Source organism: Eleutherodactylus coqui, chromosome 3, assembly GCF_035609145.1.
Source record: "Eleutherodactylus coqui strain aEleCoq1 chromosome 3, aEleCoq1.hap1, whole genome shotgun sequence".
NCBI classification, from domain to species: domain Eukaryota; kingdom Metazoa; phylum Chordata; class Amphibia; order Anura; family Eleutherodactylidae; genus Eleutherodactylus; species Eleutherodactylus coqui.
Genome location: NC_089839.1, coordinates 278,622,327 through 278,641,237, shown reverse-complemented (window position 1 = coordinate 278,641,237; position 18,911 = coordinate 278,622,327). Strand labels below are relative to the sequence as shown.

The window sequence follows — 18,911 nt, the reverse complement described above, 5'->3', positions numbered from 1 at the left end:
GTTCCCAGGGCAGATTTCCTGCACGCAAAACCTTGCACAATAGCGCCGGTGCGAAGGAAGCCTAAGGCCAGGCTCACACGAACATATGTGTATTAGTGTGCGCATGAGCGTAGTATTTTCATGGAATACACTGTGCTCCTTTGCATGTGCACTGGCATGCGGCAAAAAAATATGCGCCGATTGAAATGGTTCCAGCTGTGTCCTTTTTCCTGCGCATCGTGCTCGCAAATTCTGCATGCGCAAATACTCCAGCGAGAGTCTGACCTAAGGCTAGCTTCATACTGGCATATTTTCACGCGCCATACCAGTGAATAGCATCCACATGTGTATTTTTCCTGTGCATTTCGGTCGTGCAAAAAGAAAAACGCAGCTCGCCTTGTTTCCCTGCGCAAAAATTCCCCATAGAAGTCCATGGAGATTGTGTTAACAATGCACTAGGAGATGCGTGATATTCTGCGTTATTGCACCGGACAAGAGCTTATTAGACTGATTCACCATTCAATGGGGCATTGGTGCAAAATATACACCCAAGCAAAAATATCAATGTTAATTCTGCAAATACGTAGCACCCATGCACATGCACATACGCCTATGGTCGTGTGAAAGAAATTCTGTCAGCAGCCAATCACAGCCAAGCTTTTAATCCTTGGACTGGTGGGGTACAATGAAAGCTTCGCTGTGATTGGGGCAACGAAGACAGATTTCCTCTTTCGTAAGAGTTTGGTGGTGGTCTTCTTCTCTAAGGACCACCCTGTACGAATTGAACGCACCCTATATCTGTGTGTTCCATCTGTTCTGTGTCCTCAACACAAGGAAACGCCACGTTATACGCTCTAATTCCTCAAAGCATTTCCGTCTTGTTCTTTTCTTGTAGTAGGCAAACCAATTAAAGGGCGCCAAGCTGGGATAATGCTAGCCTTCTCCCACCACCCGAGTCAAGATATTCATTTTGTAGACAGAGATTAACATTTATAAGAAGCTTTTTATAAAAAGAAGAAAAAAAACTCTCATACCTTAATCATTTCTTAAAAGGGTAGAACAGCTTGTGTCATTGATATCACTAATACTGACAGGTGCGAGAAAACATCCCTCAAGAGGAGTCTTAGTATCGCTTACAACTCCCACTGTGACTTCTTTCCTTATGCCGCCTTAAGGGACGCTACACCAAAAGTTGACACTTTCTTGCCAGTTGGCTCCCTGTAGCCAATACATGCCGGGGATAAGCCAACTATAGTATAGGGATACTCTATATTCTATTTATATGGTTAGATGAATGATTAGACCCAGCAAAAACATTGGTGTGGATTACAGAGGTTTAGATAGATTCCGCTATGAAGGACTTAAAGGGGGTTTCCAGTGAAATACTATTGATGAGCTATCATCAGGATGGGTCATCAATAGTTGATCGGCTGAGGTCTGATCAATGGGAGCCGTGCCTGCAGTTACAAGCGCAGGCTTCCGCTCTGACCTCTCTGTATTTGTGGCGCTGACAGCATGTCCCAGCTCAGCTGATCGGTCGGGGTCTCGAGGGATGAACCCGGGCGATCAACCTTTTGATGACAGGTCATCTATAGTATTTCCCTGGAAAACCCCTTTAATTGGGGTATTTGCCTTCCTCTGAATCAACTAGGAGTTGAAATAGGCTGAACTAGATGGACATTGTCTTAATTCAGCCCAACATACTATGTTACTATGTATGTAATTAAAATATGGCTATGCATTTACGATCCTGCATTGGAGTCTTCCTAAGGGCTCCTCCTTACAGATGTATTTGCATGCGTAAAACACAGAGAATAGAACTAGAGATGAGCGAACCTACTCGGCCACGCCACTTTTTCGCCCGAGCGCCGCGATTTTCGAGTACTTCCGTACTTGGGCGAAAAGATTCGGGGGGCGCCGTGGGTGAGTGGGGGGTTGCAGCGGGGAGTGGGGGGGAGAGGGAGAGAGGGCTCCCCCCTGTTCCCCGCTGCTACCCCCCGCTCCGCCACGCCTCCCCCCGCCCCCCGCACCCCCCCAAATCTTTTCACCCGAGTACGGAAGTACTCGAAAATAGCGGTGCTCGATCGAGTAATTACTCAAAACGAGTAGGTTCGCTCATCTCTAAATAGAACCCATCAGAGGCGTAACTTGCAGCTCCTGGGCTCCAATGCAAAATCTGGGTTCCAAACTATAATGCGGTAGTCATAGTATTGGGCTCCCTATATAGAGAAGAGAGCCCTTATGGGCCCCCTAATGCTCCTGGGCCCAGGTGCAACCGCATCCTCTGCATCCCCTATAGGTACGCCCCTGAAACCCATTGATATCAATGGGTTAATTCGCACTTTACATTTTTACGTGTGTATGTCTCATGGGAAACTGCTCGTTCTTGTGCGTATTTGCACCAAACGTCCCCATAGAAGTCTTTGTGAAATTGAATTGTTATGTCAGCTTTTTGTAGTTAAGGGTGGATTCAGACGAACGGGGTTGTGTCCGCCTATGCGGCCGTGATTATCATGGCTGCATAATGGGACAAGATGAAACCACTGTTTTCACTAGGTCTTTTCTCAGCTGTTCATTGTGCGCCGGCCGAGAAAAGATAGGACCTGCCCTATCCTTCTCGAACGTAGTCAATACTATGAGCGGGAAGGATCGGGCGACACCTATCTTCCCGCGGTTATTTTCAAACTCCTGCTCTCTGGTGTGGAGTTTGAAAAATCGGCAAAGGCAATGGGATTCCCCTCGTTTAGGTGCAACTACGCTCCGCTGAACATAGTGCGCCCACACTCATTTGAATAAGCTCTCAAGCCAAAAATGTGCCATATGGTAAACCATCAATTTTCACACTTTAAAACCAAATAGCATAAACTGCTGAATAAACAATTCAGTCCCAAATCGTGAGCTTTTAGGAAAAACTGGAAGTACACAAAGTCAAATAAACTGTCTCAAGGTTTCTTCACATGGGCGAATGTGCGACTACGCTCGCTGCTATAGAGTGTAGTTACGCACGCACAGGGTACATATCTTCCGTTTTTTTGTGTCCATATATTAGAGCTGGTTATAATTGCCCCGACATGCCACGTATCTTAGGGTCCTTTTACACAAGACGAGTGTTGGGCGCCGCAGCGCCCATCAGCCATCCAGTGATAATGGCTCCTGTGCTTTTACACAGGCGCAATGATCCCTCAATGAATAGAGGTGGAGCGAGCCGGGGATGGCTTCTGCCCTCCTGCCTCCGGTCACAATAAACAGGCAGTCGTTCATAGACGGGCAGATGCAATCAATTATTCTGTATAAAAGGGCCCTTCAAGTGCCTTGAATCCATATTGCTAGGCAATGGCAGTGCTAAGGGAGTTGGGGATGTCAAGAAGATGAATGCACTAATGCTTTTGCTGGGTCTGCTCATCCATCCAAGTAGCTCGACCAGAGACAAGCCCGGGACGGCCTCTTTCACACGACCGTATGCGTTTTTACAGTCACCTGCATGCGCCATAAAATCATATGAATGAAGAATAGCCGCGATCAAGTCCCAATCTTAATTACCGTATTCTCAGCCATTCACGAGGGCGTCTGCTGCGTGATGGCAAAAAAAATGCTGCTGTGCGGAATTCCAGCGCTTGGCAGAAATCCTCAGAACCAACTGTCTTTTTTTCCCAGCATTGTACGTAGGAAAACTCCCCCCCCCCCCTTTTTCCGCTTCCATTGAAGTCTATGGGAGCTTCCAGCATATCTTGGTAAAAGTTAGGGCAAGACCTATCTTTTGACGAAGTGTATAAAATCGGTCGCCGATGTGCTATTTTTGCCAGCACCCAAAAATCATTCATCTGAATGAATACATTGGAATCCAATGCTTCAGATGAGCATGATTTCTGTCCAATTTTTAATGCGGCTAAGCAGCGGCGTATATAAGGTCGTGTGAATAAGGCCTACTTGTGTGCATATATCTTGATCCAGGTTTGACCATGGCAAATATTAGGCAATTATCACTATCTATGGGAATACTACACTAGTTTGCACATTTGCTTTCCGTCCCGTCTTTCCCCGGATCCTGCGTAGCTTCCTTCACACTAGTTATCTGGGCACTGTATATACTCTATCTAGTGCCTAAATGCACTTTCTGTATAGTGTATCAAACTAATTGGCAAGTTATTGTATGCACTATGTATCCGCTTGCTGTATCATACTATTGCGCAGGCCTCTGAATATAAGATTTATCTGGACGCGGTACGGCATTATATGTGACCACTGTAGGACTTATTATAGCATTTGCACTACTGTTTTTTTCAGAGCTGCATAGCAATATTTATTTAGGTACTGTTTCAGTTCATTCAAGTTCATTTTTAAGGCTTCCATGTCTCTGTTCCATTTTTGTAGCACAGAAATGGGATTACCCTTTCCAATCCAATTTTGGATTCAGGGTTTCCTAAAAGGCTTTCTCTTTTTGTTATACAACGGTGGTGCCATCTGGTGGCTAAAGCCAGTGTGTGCGAGCCAGAGAGGCTCCAACAGCGGAGTGGCTGGCAATAGACGGTAAGAATACCCTGTCGGACGTCTTCTGACATTGGAGCTGTACAAGCTTCAATCAGAATGTAGGAAGACGTCAGGCAGTGGGTCGGAAAGGGTTAAAACTGAAATAAACATTTCCGTTTTTTTCCCCATTGATTTCAATGGATTTTCCAAAAAAAAAGTTTGCTTTACTTGCGTCATGTTTCAATTTTCTTTTTTTTTTTTACTGGAACAAAAAGTGCATTCTGCTGCATGCAAATGTGAACTGGCCCTAATGGAAATACATATGGTGGTTGGCAAGAACATGATGATGACTCAAACCCCTGTAAACTATTGGTGGTCTATGCATAAGATAGGTCATTCATAGTAGATCAGCAGGGGTCTGCTGCTTGGGAAACCTGCTAATCAACTTTTCCCGGGTCGCTGTACACATCCACTAAACTGATTTCTGCAGGAAGGAGACAGCTCTGTTCTCAATGCAGTGGTCAGGCTTGGTACTACATGCAAAGTTCCCATTGAAGTGAATGGCCATTGAAGTATAATACCAAGCTAGGCCACTGCAGTGGGAATGAAGGATTCTGTTTATGCAGAATTCAGCTTAGCGCATCACAGTACCAGTCCTGTGAACAGCTGATTAGCAGGGGTCTCAGGTGACGGACCCTTTCTAATCTCCCATTTATGGTCTATCCTTAGGATAAGGCTTAAATAGTTTACAACCGGACAACTCTTTTAATGGCCCACGAGGTGTTTGATAAATTCTAAATGAACCAATGCATGCCCATAGGGATTAATGATCCCTATGGTTGGCTTAGCTCGCTATACAGTCTGCAGAATTTAGGTTTTCCAGAGAAACATGAACCGTACAGTTATGATGGCACTAACACAGGCACACAGAATAAGTTGAAATAAACTTGGTTTATTAATGCAACCTTACGCACAAGAACAGATGGGTGGCCACTTATAAAAGTATCCTCTTATAAGGTAGAACTGGTAAAATAACACGTATATTGTAAACATATGAACACATACAAAGCACTATATATGTATCATAGGGAAATACACACAGATTTTTTTTTTTTCCGGAAAGACTATAACAAGTACACTGCATGGCCACTTTATTAGAGACACCAGTACTTTCATAGTTGGAGCGCCTCTGTATAAAAATTAAACCCATGACCCCGAAGTGCAGCATAAAATCAAGCAAGCACATTTTTCATGGATCAGTTTCAGTATAAATCCAGAATAAAAAAAAAATCAATCTATCTCAGCAACTTCCAACAACGCCTGGTGCTACACTCGCCGGGGCCAGGATTTTCGAAACTGCAAACCTTGTTGGGCTGCAATGCTGTAGAGTGTATACCGAAAATGGTGCGATCGAGGACAATCATACAGCAAAAGGGGATTCTGTAGACGTAAGCAAAAAAAAGCTGTCAAGAATGGTTCTGCCAAACTTTGTAGTGCAAAGTCAAGCAGATTGAAGCCAAATACAATTCTAGTAGTCAACTGATGCGTGCGAATGCGCAACCTAGTAATCTTGTAATTTGTATAGTGCCAACTTATTTGCAGCATTTTCAGGTAAATTATTTATTACCCGCCACCAAGCTGTGTACTCATTTTACCGACCTCGGAAGGATGAGTCAACCTTGAGCCGGCTAACTGAACTATGCAGGAATTGAACGCAGAACCTTCAGGTCGTGAGCAAGAGCTTAGGACTGTATTTCTGCTGGCTTAGCCACATGAGGCTGAAAGGCTGAAAAAAAAGACATATGTCCATTCAGTTCAGCCTATTACCCCCAATGTTGATCCAGAAGAAGGCAATAAAAACCCCAATGAGCAAAAAAAAAAGAAATTGTCATTGCGTAGCACTGATGGGCTATAACTAGAGATGAGTGAACGTACTCGTTTCGAGTAATTACTCGATCGAGCACCGCGATTTTCGAGTACTTCCGTACTCGGATGTAAAGATTCGGGGTGCGCCGGGGGGCGGGGGGAGGCGTGGCGGAGCAGGGGGTAGCAGCGGGGAACGGGGGGAGCCCTCTCTCTCTCCCTCTCCCCTCCACTCCCCGCTGCAACCCCCCACTCACCCACGGCGCCCCCCGAATCTTTTCGCCCGAGTATGGAAGTACTCGAAAATCGCGGCGCTCTGGCGAAAAAGGGGTGTGGCCGAGTATGCTCGCTCATCTCTAGCTATAACATCAGATAAATGCCATTGCTCTCTTAAGAGAAACAGAAACGTGAGACTCCAATGGGCAAAAAAGTGTAAAAATTGGATCCCTGAAGAGTCAAGAAACATCGCCTGGTCAGATGAATCTAGACTTCTGTTGCACCATGTTGACGAGAGGATCAAAAATTTAGTGCAAACAGCGTGAATCGATGACCCTACCCGCCAGGTCTTCAGGGCATGCCAGTTCCTTCAGCTAATTTGCTGCAACTGTAAGAAGTTTTCTGCCCGAATGGGCCAATATTGCAACAATTAGTAAAATCTTTTGCCATGATGGACTGCTACGGTTCTGAACGCCGAAGGAGGTCCAACCAGCACTTAGATGGGTTTCTCTAATAAAGTGGTTCTTCAATGTATCTCTTGCACTCACACAGATTTTTTTTCCTGCACTTAGCTCAACATATGTAGTGAAATTAATTAGCAAAAACAGGCATTTACGCAATCCGAGAAATACACCCACGCAGACTCTCTCACACGCGGGCACCTCGCGATTTGCTGTTGATTCGTTTATGCTGGCTGGAAGCACCATGTGACAGCAGGGTGGTGGGCTGGTTGTTGGGGTCCCCTGGGTTGTTGGAGATCATGCTTTCCTTATACTTGCTCATCAGAGACATCTTGGCATTATCGCTTCCGGAAGATGCCGAATTCAAAGCGAAAACTGGAAGAGAAGGACAAACAGGAAAAAAAAAATTGGTCTTTTATAAGTTGTGTGTAACAGGTAGTCATTGGTGCTTGCATTTACTCAAGGACATTTAAAATGACAACATAATGTATGACTACGGCACAAGAATCCATGCCGCTAAATTCAATTGTATTCCAAGAGACCGTCAGCCCAGCAGGTAGTAATTGTAGCAACCTAACTAGAATGCCTAATCAGATATGCAAAAGTAACACTAATGAAGGAAGGTGTGGATGGTGTCAAGAATCCAAGATGTGAGCGCAGAACTGGATTTTATTAGGGGAATTTGGGAAAATGAGTTTATTGCAAAATGTATCAAGGCTAAAAATAAAGATGTGGTTAAAAGTAAAGGGACTTGACCTATAATAAAATCAGCAGATAGAAGAACTTTGCTTTTCCTCCTCTGACAAGTCAAGACGCTTCTTTACAGCTCATCAAGAGGTTCACTCACCCAAAAGACTGTTTGTTACCCTGATTTTGCAAAGCCTATCTTAACGGGATATTCCAATTTTAACCAATTATGACCATGATGGGAATACTCCGTACAAGACAGCTAGGCTGGCCCAGGAGTATTGTAGCTTTTAAGCAGGCTGTCTTCTGCTGATTCTGTAACTCCAATAGAAGTGAATGGGAAATATGGAAGCAGCGTAGCACAGTGAGCTATGCTGTTTCCGTAACTCAGGAGCTGTGGAGGCAGCATAGCTCTCTGTACTGTACTATTTTCATAATTCCCATCCACTTCTATGGGAGTAATGGGAACAGCATAGTGCAGCCTATGTGGCTGGACCTATAATCCCAACCACCATTGGCCACTGCATACTAGTGGGCCAGGGGTGGTGGGGGACAGAACTTGAGAGAGGTGTGGGACCCAGATGTATGACCCGTATGGATCAGGTTTGTATGGCATATTCTGTGGATACCCTTTAAAAGGGTATTCCCAGAATTAATATATATCACCTTTTTACTAGATACAGTAGGTAGAAAACATGGGGCTCTCCGCACTTGGGACCCCCCACCAATCATGGCAACAGGGATTTTGCGGTCTTCTTTCTTCCTTAATGCATCCCCGCGGTGAGGAGCAACGTGAATGCAGCGGCACCATTCAACTCAATGAGACTGTCGGAGAGATGTCAAAGAGTACAGCACTCTGCTATCATCAACAGACCCATAGAATTGAATGGAGTGGTAGCATGCATGTTCAGCTGCTGCTACATTCAAGCTCCATATCATTGCAGGGGTTGCAAAAAGGAGAAAAGGGGACACAAGATCTCTGTTTTCATGATCAAATGGGGTCCCAGCAATCAGACATTTATCATCTATCCAGTAAATAGGTGACAAATGTTAATTCTGTTATTTCTGTGAATGCCCCTTTAATAGGAGGATTATTCACAGATTTTAAGTTCTCCTTTTAAATACTAAATATTATACAATCTATTTAAAAATTCTAGATAAAACAGAACTACAAGCCCAAGGAAAGTAGACTGTGCCAACAGTGTGACCAGAAGGCTGTGGAGGATGAGGTCCACTTCCTACTGCGATGCCGCAGATAATCAACACACAGCTGGTCATAGCACTCAGCCAATCACAGACAGCGCTCGGCCATTCAATGAATTCAATCAATGGCTGAGCGCTGCCTGTGATTGGCTGATTGCTGTGGCCAATCACAGGCAGCACTCAGCTGTCATTCAATAAATGGCTGAGCGCTGCCTGTGATTGGCTAAGCGCTCAGCCAATCAGACGCAGTCATTTCAGCAGGTGGGGATTTAAAATCCCCGTCTGCTGAAAGAACTTCATTACAATGATGAGCCCTGGCAGTGGTGAGTATATATATTTTTTTATTTATAACACTAGATAGATATAATTTTCAGGGATGGCCTACCATTAAAATCACTGAAGGGGATGCCGGCAGACCATTGCTTTCAATGGCGCGGCCAGCAGCAGCCGCGGCCCCATTGAAAGCAATGCTACACGGACCTGCATTCACATGTGTTTGTACACGTACGTGTATGCGCCGGTTTTGTGCACACCTATGTACGCACCAGCACACGCTCATCTAATGCACCCTAAGAATAAGGGAATTGCTATTTACTGATGTAGCAAAGTTTTGCTTGACTTTTAATGCACTACAATAGCTTTCTGTGCCACGGTTTATGTACTCTTTCAATTGCTTTACAATGGTTTTGTTAAGATGAGAGAACAATAGCATTTGAATCGCTTAAGATAAGACAATTAGTTGCAGAAAGTTATCCCAGTCAGGTTTCACGTTGCCCACATTGGTACGCGTACAGTTGTATGGGATTTACACCGACTCTGAGCCCCAGTTACATTTTGCGGAGTAACTTTTGTCTTGACACATTTTTGTACTGTAATGAAGCGGTGACATGTTCTGTGACAAATATTTTATATCTTTATCCTTAATCCAATGGAGCGGGGTCTCATTTGTAAACCGATGGAATGGTTGAATGAAACTTGTATTAGATCCACAAGAAACGGGTAAAGGGGATAATATTATAAAAAAAAAAAAAAAGTAAGCGTTTATTTTCTCTTAGTCCTGAGCTGAGCGCTGTGATAAATGGCTACGGAGAGACAATAGAGCGGCTGCTCAAGGTTACAGCGCCGCTGTGGAAAGTAATTCCCTTTGCACTGCCTTGTCATTTAGATCTTGACAGAAGTGAAGAATCTAGAAGACACGAAATGCAAAAGAGAAGGTGAGCAGCATCTGTCCTCTCCTCCTCTCCTAATGACTACAATAAACCGATGCTTTATCAGTCTGATATCACAGAGGGGGCGGCCTAATGGCGCCGTTTACCTGACAATGAGCGCTGTGCACAATCATTTCTATGTGTGCGCCGAAATGAAGACTATTCCAGACTGCATAAAATGCATCATTCAGAAAATCAAATACAAACTCGACTTTATCACTGAGGATTAAGACTGACGTAGAGTAATGTAGTAAGACTTTATAGAGCATCTCACTGCATAATAAGAAATACAAGTATAAGTCCTTGAGTTGTCCTTAAAAAGGTTTCATACAACTAAAGCTGATGGAATGCTGAAAAGTTCTTCAACTTTCTAATGTACTTTGCGTCAGTTTTTAAGGCATTCGAGATCTCGGCTTGCTTTTAGTAAATTGGAACCTTTCTAAGAGCCCATTTACACGCAAAGATAATCGTTCAAACGATTTAAGCAATTCTTTTGCATAAGCTGCTAATGGATACTAATGTCCATTAGAAGCTTATCACCTTTATTTACATGTAAATGAGCCGCCGGGACATGTATGCAGAGAACAGCAGGTGGTCTGTTCTCTGCATTCAGCTACTTTTTTCAGCTGTGGGGCTGCAAGTGGAATACAATGTAATCAGCACTCCCGTGGAAAACGCAGCACCATGGACAGCAAACACAGCATGTGGTCTGTGTTCTCTTCTCTCCGGCTGAAGGATGGATTTTATGCTCACCTAAAAATCATCGTTCAGCTGAAGAAGAGGGAAAGATGGGAGCATTTACACACAATGATTATCGCTTAAACGATGGCTTTTAAGTGAATTTTGAGCGATAATCATGTGTGAAGGCCCATTATGGGCCTTTATCTATTTATACAAAGTGAAAATCACACAGAAGGAAGCTGGAATAATTATATTGTAGCAATCAGTGCCCATTCACTGATAGCAAGCAGAGACCTTAAAAGGAACTTATATGCAAAGTGCATTAGAAAATTGCGTACTTTCTCCTGATCAGTCCTAGAAAAATGTATCATCTATTCACAGGATAGGCAATAATGCATGATCACTGGGGAGTGCAGAGATCCCAGGAACAGCACAAGCGCAGTGACCTAGTGAATGGTGCAGTAAGGCGCATGGCCAGTCACTCCTCATTCAGAGATAAGCAAGTAAGGCACTCAGCTATCTCCGTCAGTTCTGTAAATGTGAATAATGGCGGACAGCCGTAAGCACAACAATGTTCACCGGTATGGAGCATAGTTGCACCTGAACAAGGGAAATTTAATTTTTCTCGATGGCTTTTTACACTCCAGCCAGAGCGCAGGAGTTTGAGAAAGAATGCGGGAAGATAGGTGCTGCCCTATCCTTTCTGAACTTAATATTCACTACGTGCAGGAAAGATAGGGCAAGTGCTATCTTTTTCTTGCCCGTACAATTAACAATCGAGAAAAGAGCTAGTGAATACAAAACCACTAAAATCAATTGAAATCAGTGGTTTTGTTTTTCCCCATTATGTGGCCCTGATTATCGGGAGAAATACACGTTCATCTGAAAGCACATGCACACCATAACTCCATTCATGAGGGGGACTTGGGGTACGCTGTTCTTATGATCACTAGAGACCCCAGCGGTTGGACCTCCCAAGGATTATACATTCATCAGCTATGATGTGATAAATGATTTGCATGAGAAAACTTTAGTCCCTTTGCCAATTTTCCATGCATGGCAACACTCATGTGTGTCAGATCATGAAGACTTCAGAAACAGAGAGCAACAAGTGACTGGGAGTATTTACTGTATATAATGGGCTAGGGCAGAAAACCACAACAGCCCCGGGTAAGGTGCATTTTAGATGAGCCGATTCTCATTTGAATGGACGAGTGACATCACCGCTAGCTCGTTCGCTCTCGTACAGCCAATGATGATTCTTATGCCTGCATAAAATGAACGATGAGCGAAAAATCGAAAAATTCTCATTCATCGTTGGCTGGGTTTAGACCAAACAATTATTATTGTTCATTTTTGCTTGTTTGAATGATTTTTTTGGACATTGGTAGTGTTAGACTACCAATGCACTAGATCTGCTGACTGATTCGCTGAAGCTGCTCTTGTGATCAGCACTAGCCAATCAGAGAGCAGTACTGTTACATTTGTGAGGGCAAACAAACATCGGGCCCACACAAACATGACCAGGACACAAACAGGAACTGACTGACGACACACACTCGTCATGCATACCTGTACACATAAGCAGATGTTATAGCTATAAAAGTAGCCAAAATACGTAAGCCTGCAAGCCGCGATCAAGGCTCCTCGTTGTCTTGCGGGTCTCTACACTAGCAAGACAACTGACCCAAGCTGGAGAATGACAGGGCCCTACCTAATAAGCAAGGCGATTGCCTCGATAAAGGCGGCCCCGCGCTTGAACCTCGGTCCCGACTATACCTTAAAGGTTAATACATGGAACTAGAACAGATCGGCACACAGAACACAAATCACACAGCAACACACTAGGGTTAGCATGCAGACACACAACCACATAGAACAGAACAGTTCACTCCTCATGTGTAGCCAGCAGCACAGACATACAGAACATGACACTTTTTACACCATATATACAAAACAGGGCTATCCACACCCAATGTCTGGCCACCTGCACAGACACTGGACTTGTTGTAATTTAACTCCCACCTTTGATCCATGGACAGAATTTTGTCCCAGGACAGGAGGGTCACTTTAAGACTTGTGAGTTCTGAGGAAGAAACTAATATTGTAATATTACTGCATTACCAATGTGGTTCTATAATATACACAGCATCAGTGAAAGGCTCCGAAAACTCCATTCAGGAAGCAATACAAAATAAATATAATGTGGTGGCACCTTTGTACTCTGGAATTGTACTGGATACTGTATGTCTGTAACATATCGCAGTACAATATATCAAAGCACATCATTTCACTGTCAGCATAGTGATGTTATAAAGAACAAGTTCTATAATTACTCCTCATCTCCCTATCATCACTTCTCTGTATTTACCTGCACAAGGTACAATGTGGGCAAACTACACTTAAAGTAATGGGTTTTCCCATCCCAAGTGATGGCATATCATTAGGACCTACTCAGTACGCCCACCGATCACAACAACTAAGGGACCATGGCACCTTGGCTATTTTTTCCTCACATATGCTAGTGCCACCGTTGTTAAAGGGGTATTCTGTTAATACTAACCATAAGAAACGATCGGGCAGGACCTATCCTCCTACTTTTTTTTCCAAACTTGCATGCAAAATAAAAGCACTACTTCATGCACTAATACTCTCCGTAGCGGTGAATGTATTTGCGTATGTTCCATTCTGAGGCCGGCCTCACTTACAGATTTTACCCATGTGGATTTTCTGTATATTCACTGCTGATTTTCTACTGTGAAAATTGTCTGCAAATATGTAACAGTAAGGCTGGCTATCACAGGGGCAATAAAATCATGCAATGTGAGAGTGAGTCAAGACACAGAATTGTGAAACCAATGATTTTTAATGGTTTCTTTTACACTTGGAATGTTTTCACTTATGCGATGTAGCATAAAAAAGAAAATCACGGCATGTCCTATCTTTCTGCGATGTGCGATTTTTTTTAGCTCCCATGTTTCCCTATGGAGCCTTCTTTTTATCTCACTGCAAAGCACAAACTGGTGATTTTCGGGCGATGTGATTTTAAGTACTATTGACTTTTGCGCTAAGAAACACAGCAAAATCGCATGAAAAAGTGACAGCGATGTTTTTGCAAGAAAAAGCAGCGCTGATGCTCAAACATTGCAGGAAAAAAAGACGTGGTGATTTCGTGATCGCCCATACGAAACTACCCTAGCAGCGTGAAAAGCTGAAAAAAGACGTATGTCCATCTAGTTCAGAGTATTACCCCACCAATGTTGATCCAGAGGAAGGCATAAAAAAACAATAAAGCAGAAGCCAATTTTACTTATTTTAAGTGGAAAAAATTCCTTACCGACTCCAAGTCTGGCAATCAGAATAAGGGCATAAAGAGACAGTCGCATGCGATAATAGGCTTGCCGCTATGGAGGGTATTAGAGCATGAACCAGTTTTTTTTTCTTTTTTTGGCTATTGAAACTCTTTTTTGACTATGGGGCTCTTTGCTGCACAAATACGCACAAAATAGAGCAGGTCCTATTTTTTTTGCAGCGATAGAAACAGAGGATGCAAAGAAAGTGAGAATGAACCTACTGAAATCAATGAGTTCTATTCTCCGTGTTTTGTGGGCGGGATTTCCCCACACGTAAAAACAAGCTGCATTTTTATTTTTATCTTTAACGGCATCTTTAAGGCTTCTTCAAACAACGGTATTTGAGCGCAATACGCAGACAATAGCATCCATTGATGCCAATAGTTAATTCATATTGTGTTTACGTGCAAAAAAATAGGACCTGCGCGAGTGCCCCATAGAAGTCTATGGGAGGTGCATATATCCACACTCAACCCCCGCACAATTGCGCAATACGCTGAGCAATTATGTGGCAAAAAGATCACATCAGGACCACATTAGACTAAATAGCCTTTTAAATCAAGGCGGACAGGGGTGGCACACATGGGAATTGTGTAGAGTATTGCAAATTTGTGCACTTCCCATAGATTTCTAAGGGGCCCTTGGTGCGCAAGTTTTGCGCAGGCAAATACATCTGGATGAAGCCACTTCAGGGCAGCCACAAAACCTGTGCCCACAATGCGCTGTATATAGGTTCCCGCACGTGTTTGTTTTTCTCTATTATGCTCCATTTTTCTACGCAATTGTGCACGGATATTTGCTGTGGGTACGAAATCACGCAGAGAATTGCACGATTTTACAGGCTTAATCCAAAACATCTGGGGCTTGCGAGTCAGCTGACCTGCTTACAAGTAGGCTGCCGCGCCTGCTAAGTAGGTGGTCCGGCCTACTACAAAATGGCGCTGCCAGGACCCTGCTGATTTGTGCAGTTTCGGCAGTGCAATAAAATGCAGTAAAATGCGCCGAAGCAGGCCCAAGATCACACGCTCTTGCACCCCGCATAGAGCATATACGTCCCGCGATAGTGAGCGTACATGCGCTTACGCTCATATGAGGCCGCCCTCAATGTCAAGTTAATGCTTGTTACATCTGTAGGTGTAATTACATTTTTAAAAACACGTTAATGAGAACGAACCCATTGGCATCAATGGGTTCTACCCTCTGTGCGTCACACGGGTATATTTTACGTGCGCATATATGTCCGAAGGCGTTCTTATACATCATTCTGACACCAAGTGGCTCCTCGGTAATTACAGTTGATTATCTGTCGAAAAACCCCTCTAAGAAATTGCAAATATTTAAGGACAAGAAGTTCGTACGGACGTCTAAGATAGTCGCGGGTTATTTTTGCCAGCAGTCAGGAAGCAGCAGTCTATTGCCAGGAGCCTCTCCGGGGACGCTGGATGTCCTGCGGCAGATCCCTGCTAAGTAGAAGTAGTTTCCTTCTAGTTTCTGATAAGATTTTACTGGAACAGAAAGTTACACCGTTTCTGTAAAGTGTTTCCATCTAGAGGAATATTGTGGTGCTCTTATTGTAAGGAGGCAAAACTGTTCTTCACTAATCAGACATTCATTCACGGCAAATTACAGCTTATTCTACGAGTGCCGGCAGCCGCAGCCCCGAGTACAGTAAGTAGGTGGGGAAGGTAGGAGGAATGGGTACATTGTGAGATTTCAGTGAAATCCCGTCTGGTTCCACTACTAATAACAGCTTCTTCTGCCGTCACGAGTAATCCTACTTCATTGCGGTAAACAAATGTGCTATAAGATATAATACATGGAGGGGTGTGAGATTGTTAGTCCCAATATTAACCCCTTGAGTGGCGGGTTTCCTACCACCCTGTCAGACCCACCAGGGCAGGTTTTCTAAAATGGTCTAATCATTGAATTTCAACTAATTTTGCAGTTGCGTCTCAAGAGCCATAACTTTTTCATTTTTCCATTGACACGGCCATATGAGGGCTTGTTTTTTGCGGGACAAGTTGTGATTTTTTTAAACAGGGGGGAGGAAAAAAAGAAATGGGGAAAAAAGAAAAAAAAGGGGCCATGTCATTAAGGGGTTAAATAATGCATTAACTTCCTTCTCTGGGTCATTACGACGCATGGATACCACATGTGTGATTTGATTTTTGATTTTTTACCAAGTAAAGGGAGACAAGTGTTTTTATTATTTTTTTTAATAATTTTTTTACTTTTGTTTTTTTTTAACTTTTTTTTTTTGTCCCGGACCTATCAGGACCCCTGATCACATTCCGGGGGTCCGATGGTGACAGCCCTTTACATTCTGCAGTGACAGCCCTTTACATGCTGCAGTCACATAGACTGCAGCATGTAAAGGGTTAACACAGCAGAGATCGGAGGTTTTCTTTGATCTCTGCTGTAAGAGCTGGTACCTAGCTGTCCTCTGACAGCCAAGCACCAGCTCTCCCTGCCACAGAGACCATTGGCTTGCTTCTGACAAGCCGATGGTCTCTATGGCAACCTGTAAACAAAGCAGGAGACTTAGAAGCAGGAGATTGCTGGCAGATCGACAATATCTTCTGCTGGTTTTTCAAAGCCCTTGCTTTGTTCTCTGTGGGACAGTGCAGGCAGAGCACAATGCCACAGCTTGTGGCATTGTGCTCTGCAGCTCCCATAGTGATACATAGCCCGGAAATCTTCCGGGATATATCACTATCGGCAGTGGAGCTCGTCCTGGAAAATTTCCAGGCGTGCCACTCAAGGGGTTAAAGGGTTCTCCGGGAACTTTTACTATTCCTATATTCTCAAGATAGGTCATCAATAAAGATGAGGGACTGCATTCCTGTCCAAACAGGCTCGGGGATCGGCAAAGGATAGTGGGGGAGAGAGTGAGAGAGGTCTCTATCTCCCCCCCCCCCCCCGAGCCTGCTAGGACGAGAATGCAGTTACTCGAGAAGAGCGATGCTCGCTCGAGTAATTGCCTTATCCGAGCGTGTTTGCTCAACTCTAGTCATCAATTGATCAACGGGGTACGGCCACTAGGATCCACACCGATTCGTTGATTCCTGAGACCACTGTGAATGTAGCAGATAGCACAGTTTGTAATGCAGCAGCGCAGTTCGGTAGTGCAGCGCCCATTGAGTTCAATAGAAGTTGTAAAATTTGAAAAGGTAAAATCTGCACTGAAAGTCCACAAGATAAACTGACCCCCTGCAGACTTAAAATCTGCACCGCAGGTCAATTTAGGCTACTTGCGCCGTTTTTTCTGTCTGATTGTTGGTCCGAAAATTGGACAGAAATAGGACCCATTCATTTGAATGGTTCCTATACCTGAGCGATGTTTTGCAGGCTGTTATATTGTGAAAAACAAAATTGTGGCATGCTCTATACAGCCGCAATGTTTTGTAGCCCATGTATCCCTATGGAGCCTTCTTTTGTGTTGCATCGCACTAAAACACATCGTATTGAATGGCTGTGATTGGTTCATCGAGCGCTGCAGTGATTTGCTGAGCCATGGAGCTCAAGAACCAATCAGAGCCAGCGCTTCCTGGAGGCGGGATTTTTGAAAACCCTGACCAGGAAGTGCTGGTTGAAGACTACAAGCAAGTGTGCTGGAGCTGCGGAGGAGAAGTGCGTCGGAGCGGACAGCGCCTGTTAGGTAATGTATTGTTTTTTTTTTTTATGCAGCCAGGGATTAATTTCCGGGTAGGTCTTATATTTCAAGCCTCCCGAAAATCCTGTCAACAGAGCACTACAGAGTCACACGACTTTGTAGCGCCACGCATGACTTTGTAGCACAAAAAAATTGGGAAAAAACACAGCGATATCGCACAGAACACAGCTAGGATATCGCTGTCGCCTGTGTGAAAGAGGCTTCAGCTTGTGAAATTTCCGCTAAAAAATCCAGGTCGCCAGATCAACTGTAAGTTATATGACTACAGGTGGAGGAGAGAGGGACGTATCATGCCTACACCAAAATTTGGCCAACCCAAAACATTAACCGAAAGAGCCAACCAACAGCTTGGAAGGGTTGTTCGTAGACCTTGCATTTCCACTATCCAGGAGCACCTTGAGAATCTGCAAGCGAATGGAAACCAAGTCAATATCAGCGCTGTACGATGGGAACCACACACTATTGGATATACAGGCTATGCCATTCCACCAAGTTGTCCATCACAAAGTCATCGTGACTCTTCTTCAGGTGTCCATATACGTTTGGTAGGATAGTGTATCCTGTGTCAAAAGATCCCAATAGATCCATTTTTGGTTCTTACTAAAAAAAGACTATTATTCACCCATCATCCCTCACAAGCCTTATTATTAATGTATGATAAAATCAATAATTATTTGTGTAGAAACATCGTTTGCGACCTAATTATACTCAAGGGGGGTAATTATTATTTTACTTTCTTCTTCCCCTAAACGCAGATATGTATACACTGCACAAATACCTGAGATATTAGCACATTAAAATCTACTGTTATGCACAATTACAAGCGTGATGCCATTTTCTGGCATTAACACCTGTATATGTCAACGGAAGGGGTACGCTTAGGACTCATTAACACATCATTTGCATCTCATCAAGACTAACATCTGGTATTTCTAAGACTCAGCTTTCACCTCCCGTACATGACACTTTCAATAATTGGGTGGCTTATGTATACTTCTATACATGCTGTAATGCATTATCCACATAAAGCTGTTTAATATTCTAAAGACTAAGATATTGATCGAATTACTGAAGAATGAAGATGCAATGTTCGTACTTGTAGTGCAGTTATCCACTCATT

At 43.7% G+C, this 18,911-nt stretch overlaps 1 protein-coding gene across 2 annotated transcripts in view; it reads right to left on the bottom strand.

Annotated features, from left to right (window-relative positions):
- ASTN1 (astrotactin 1) overlaps positions 1 to 18,911 on the bottom strand; it is a 516,497-nt gene that overhangs the window by 189,622 nt on the left and 307,964 nt on the right. For both annotated transcript variants that reach the window (XM_066597485.1, XM_066597486.1), the window contains exon 4: positions 7,188 to 7,330. In XM_066597485.1, coding sequence (XP_066453582.1) covers positions 7,188 to 7,330 — 143 coding nt within the window. The remainder of the gene's footprint in view (positions 1 to 7,187; positions 7,331 to 18,911) is intronic.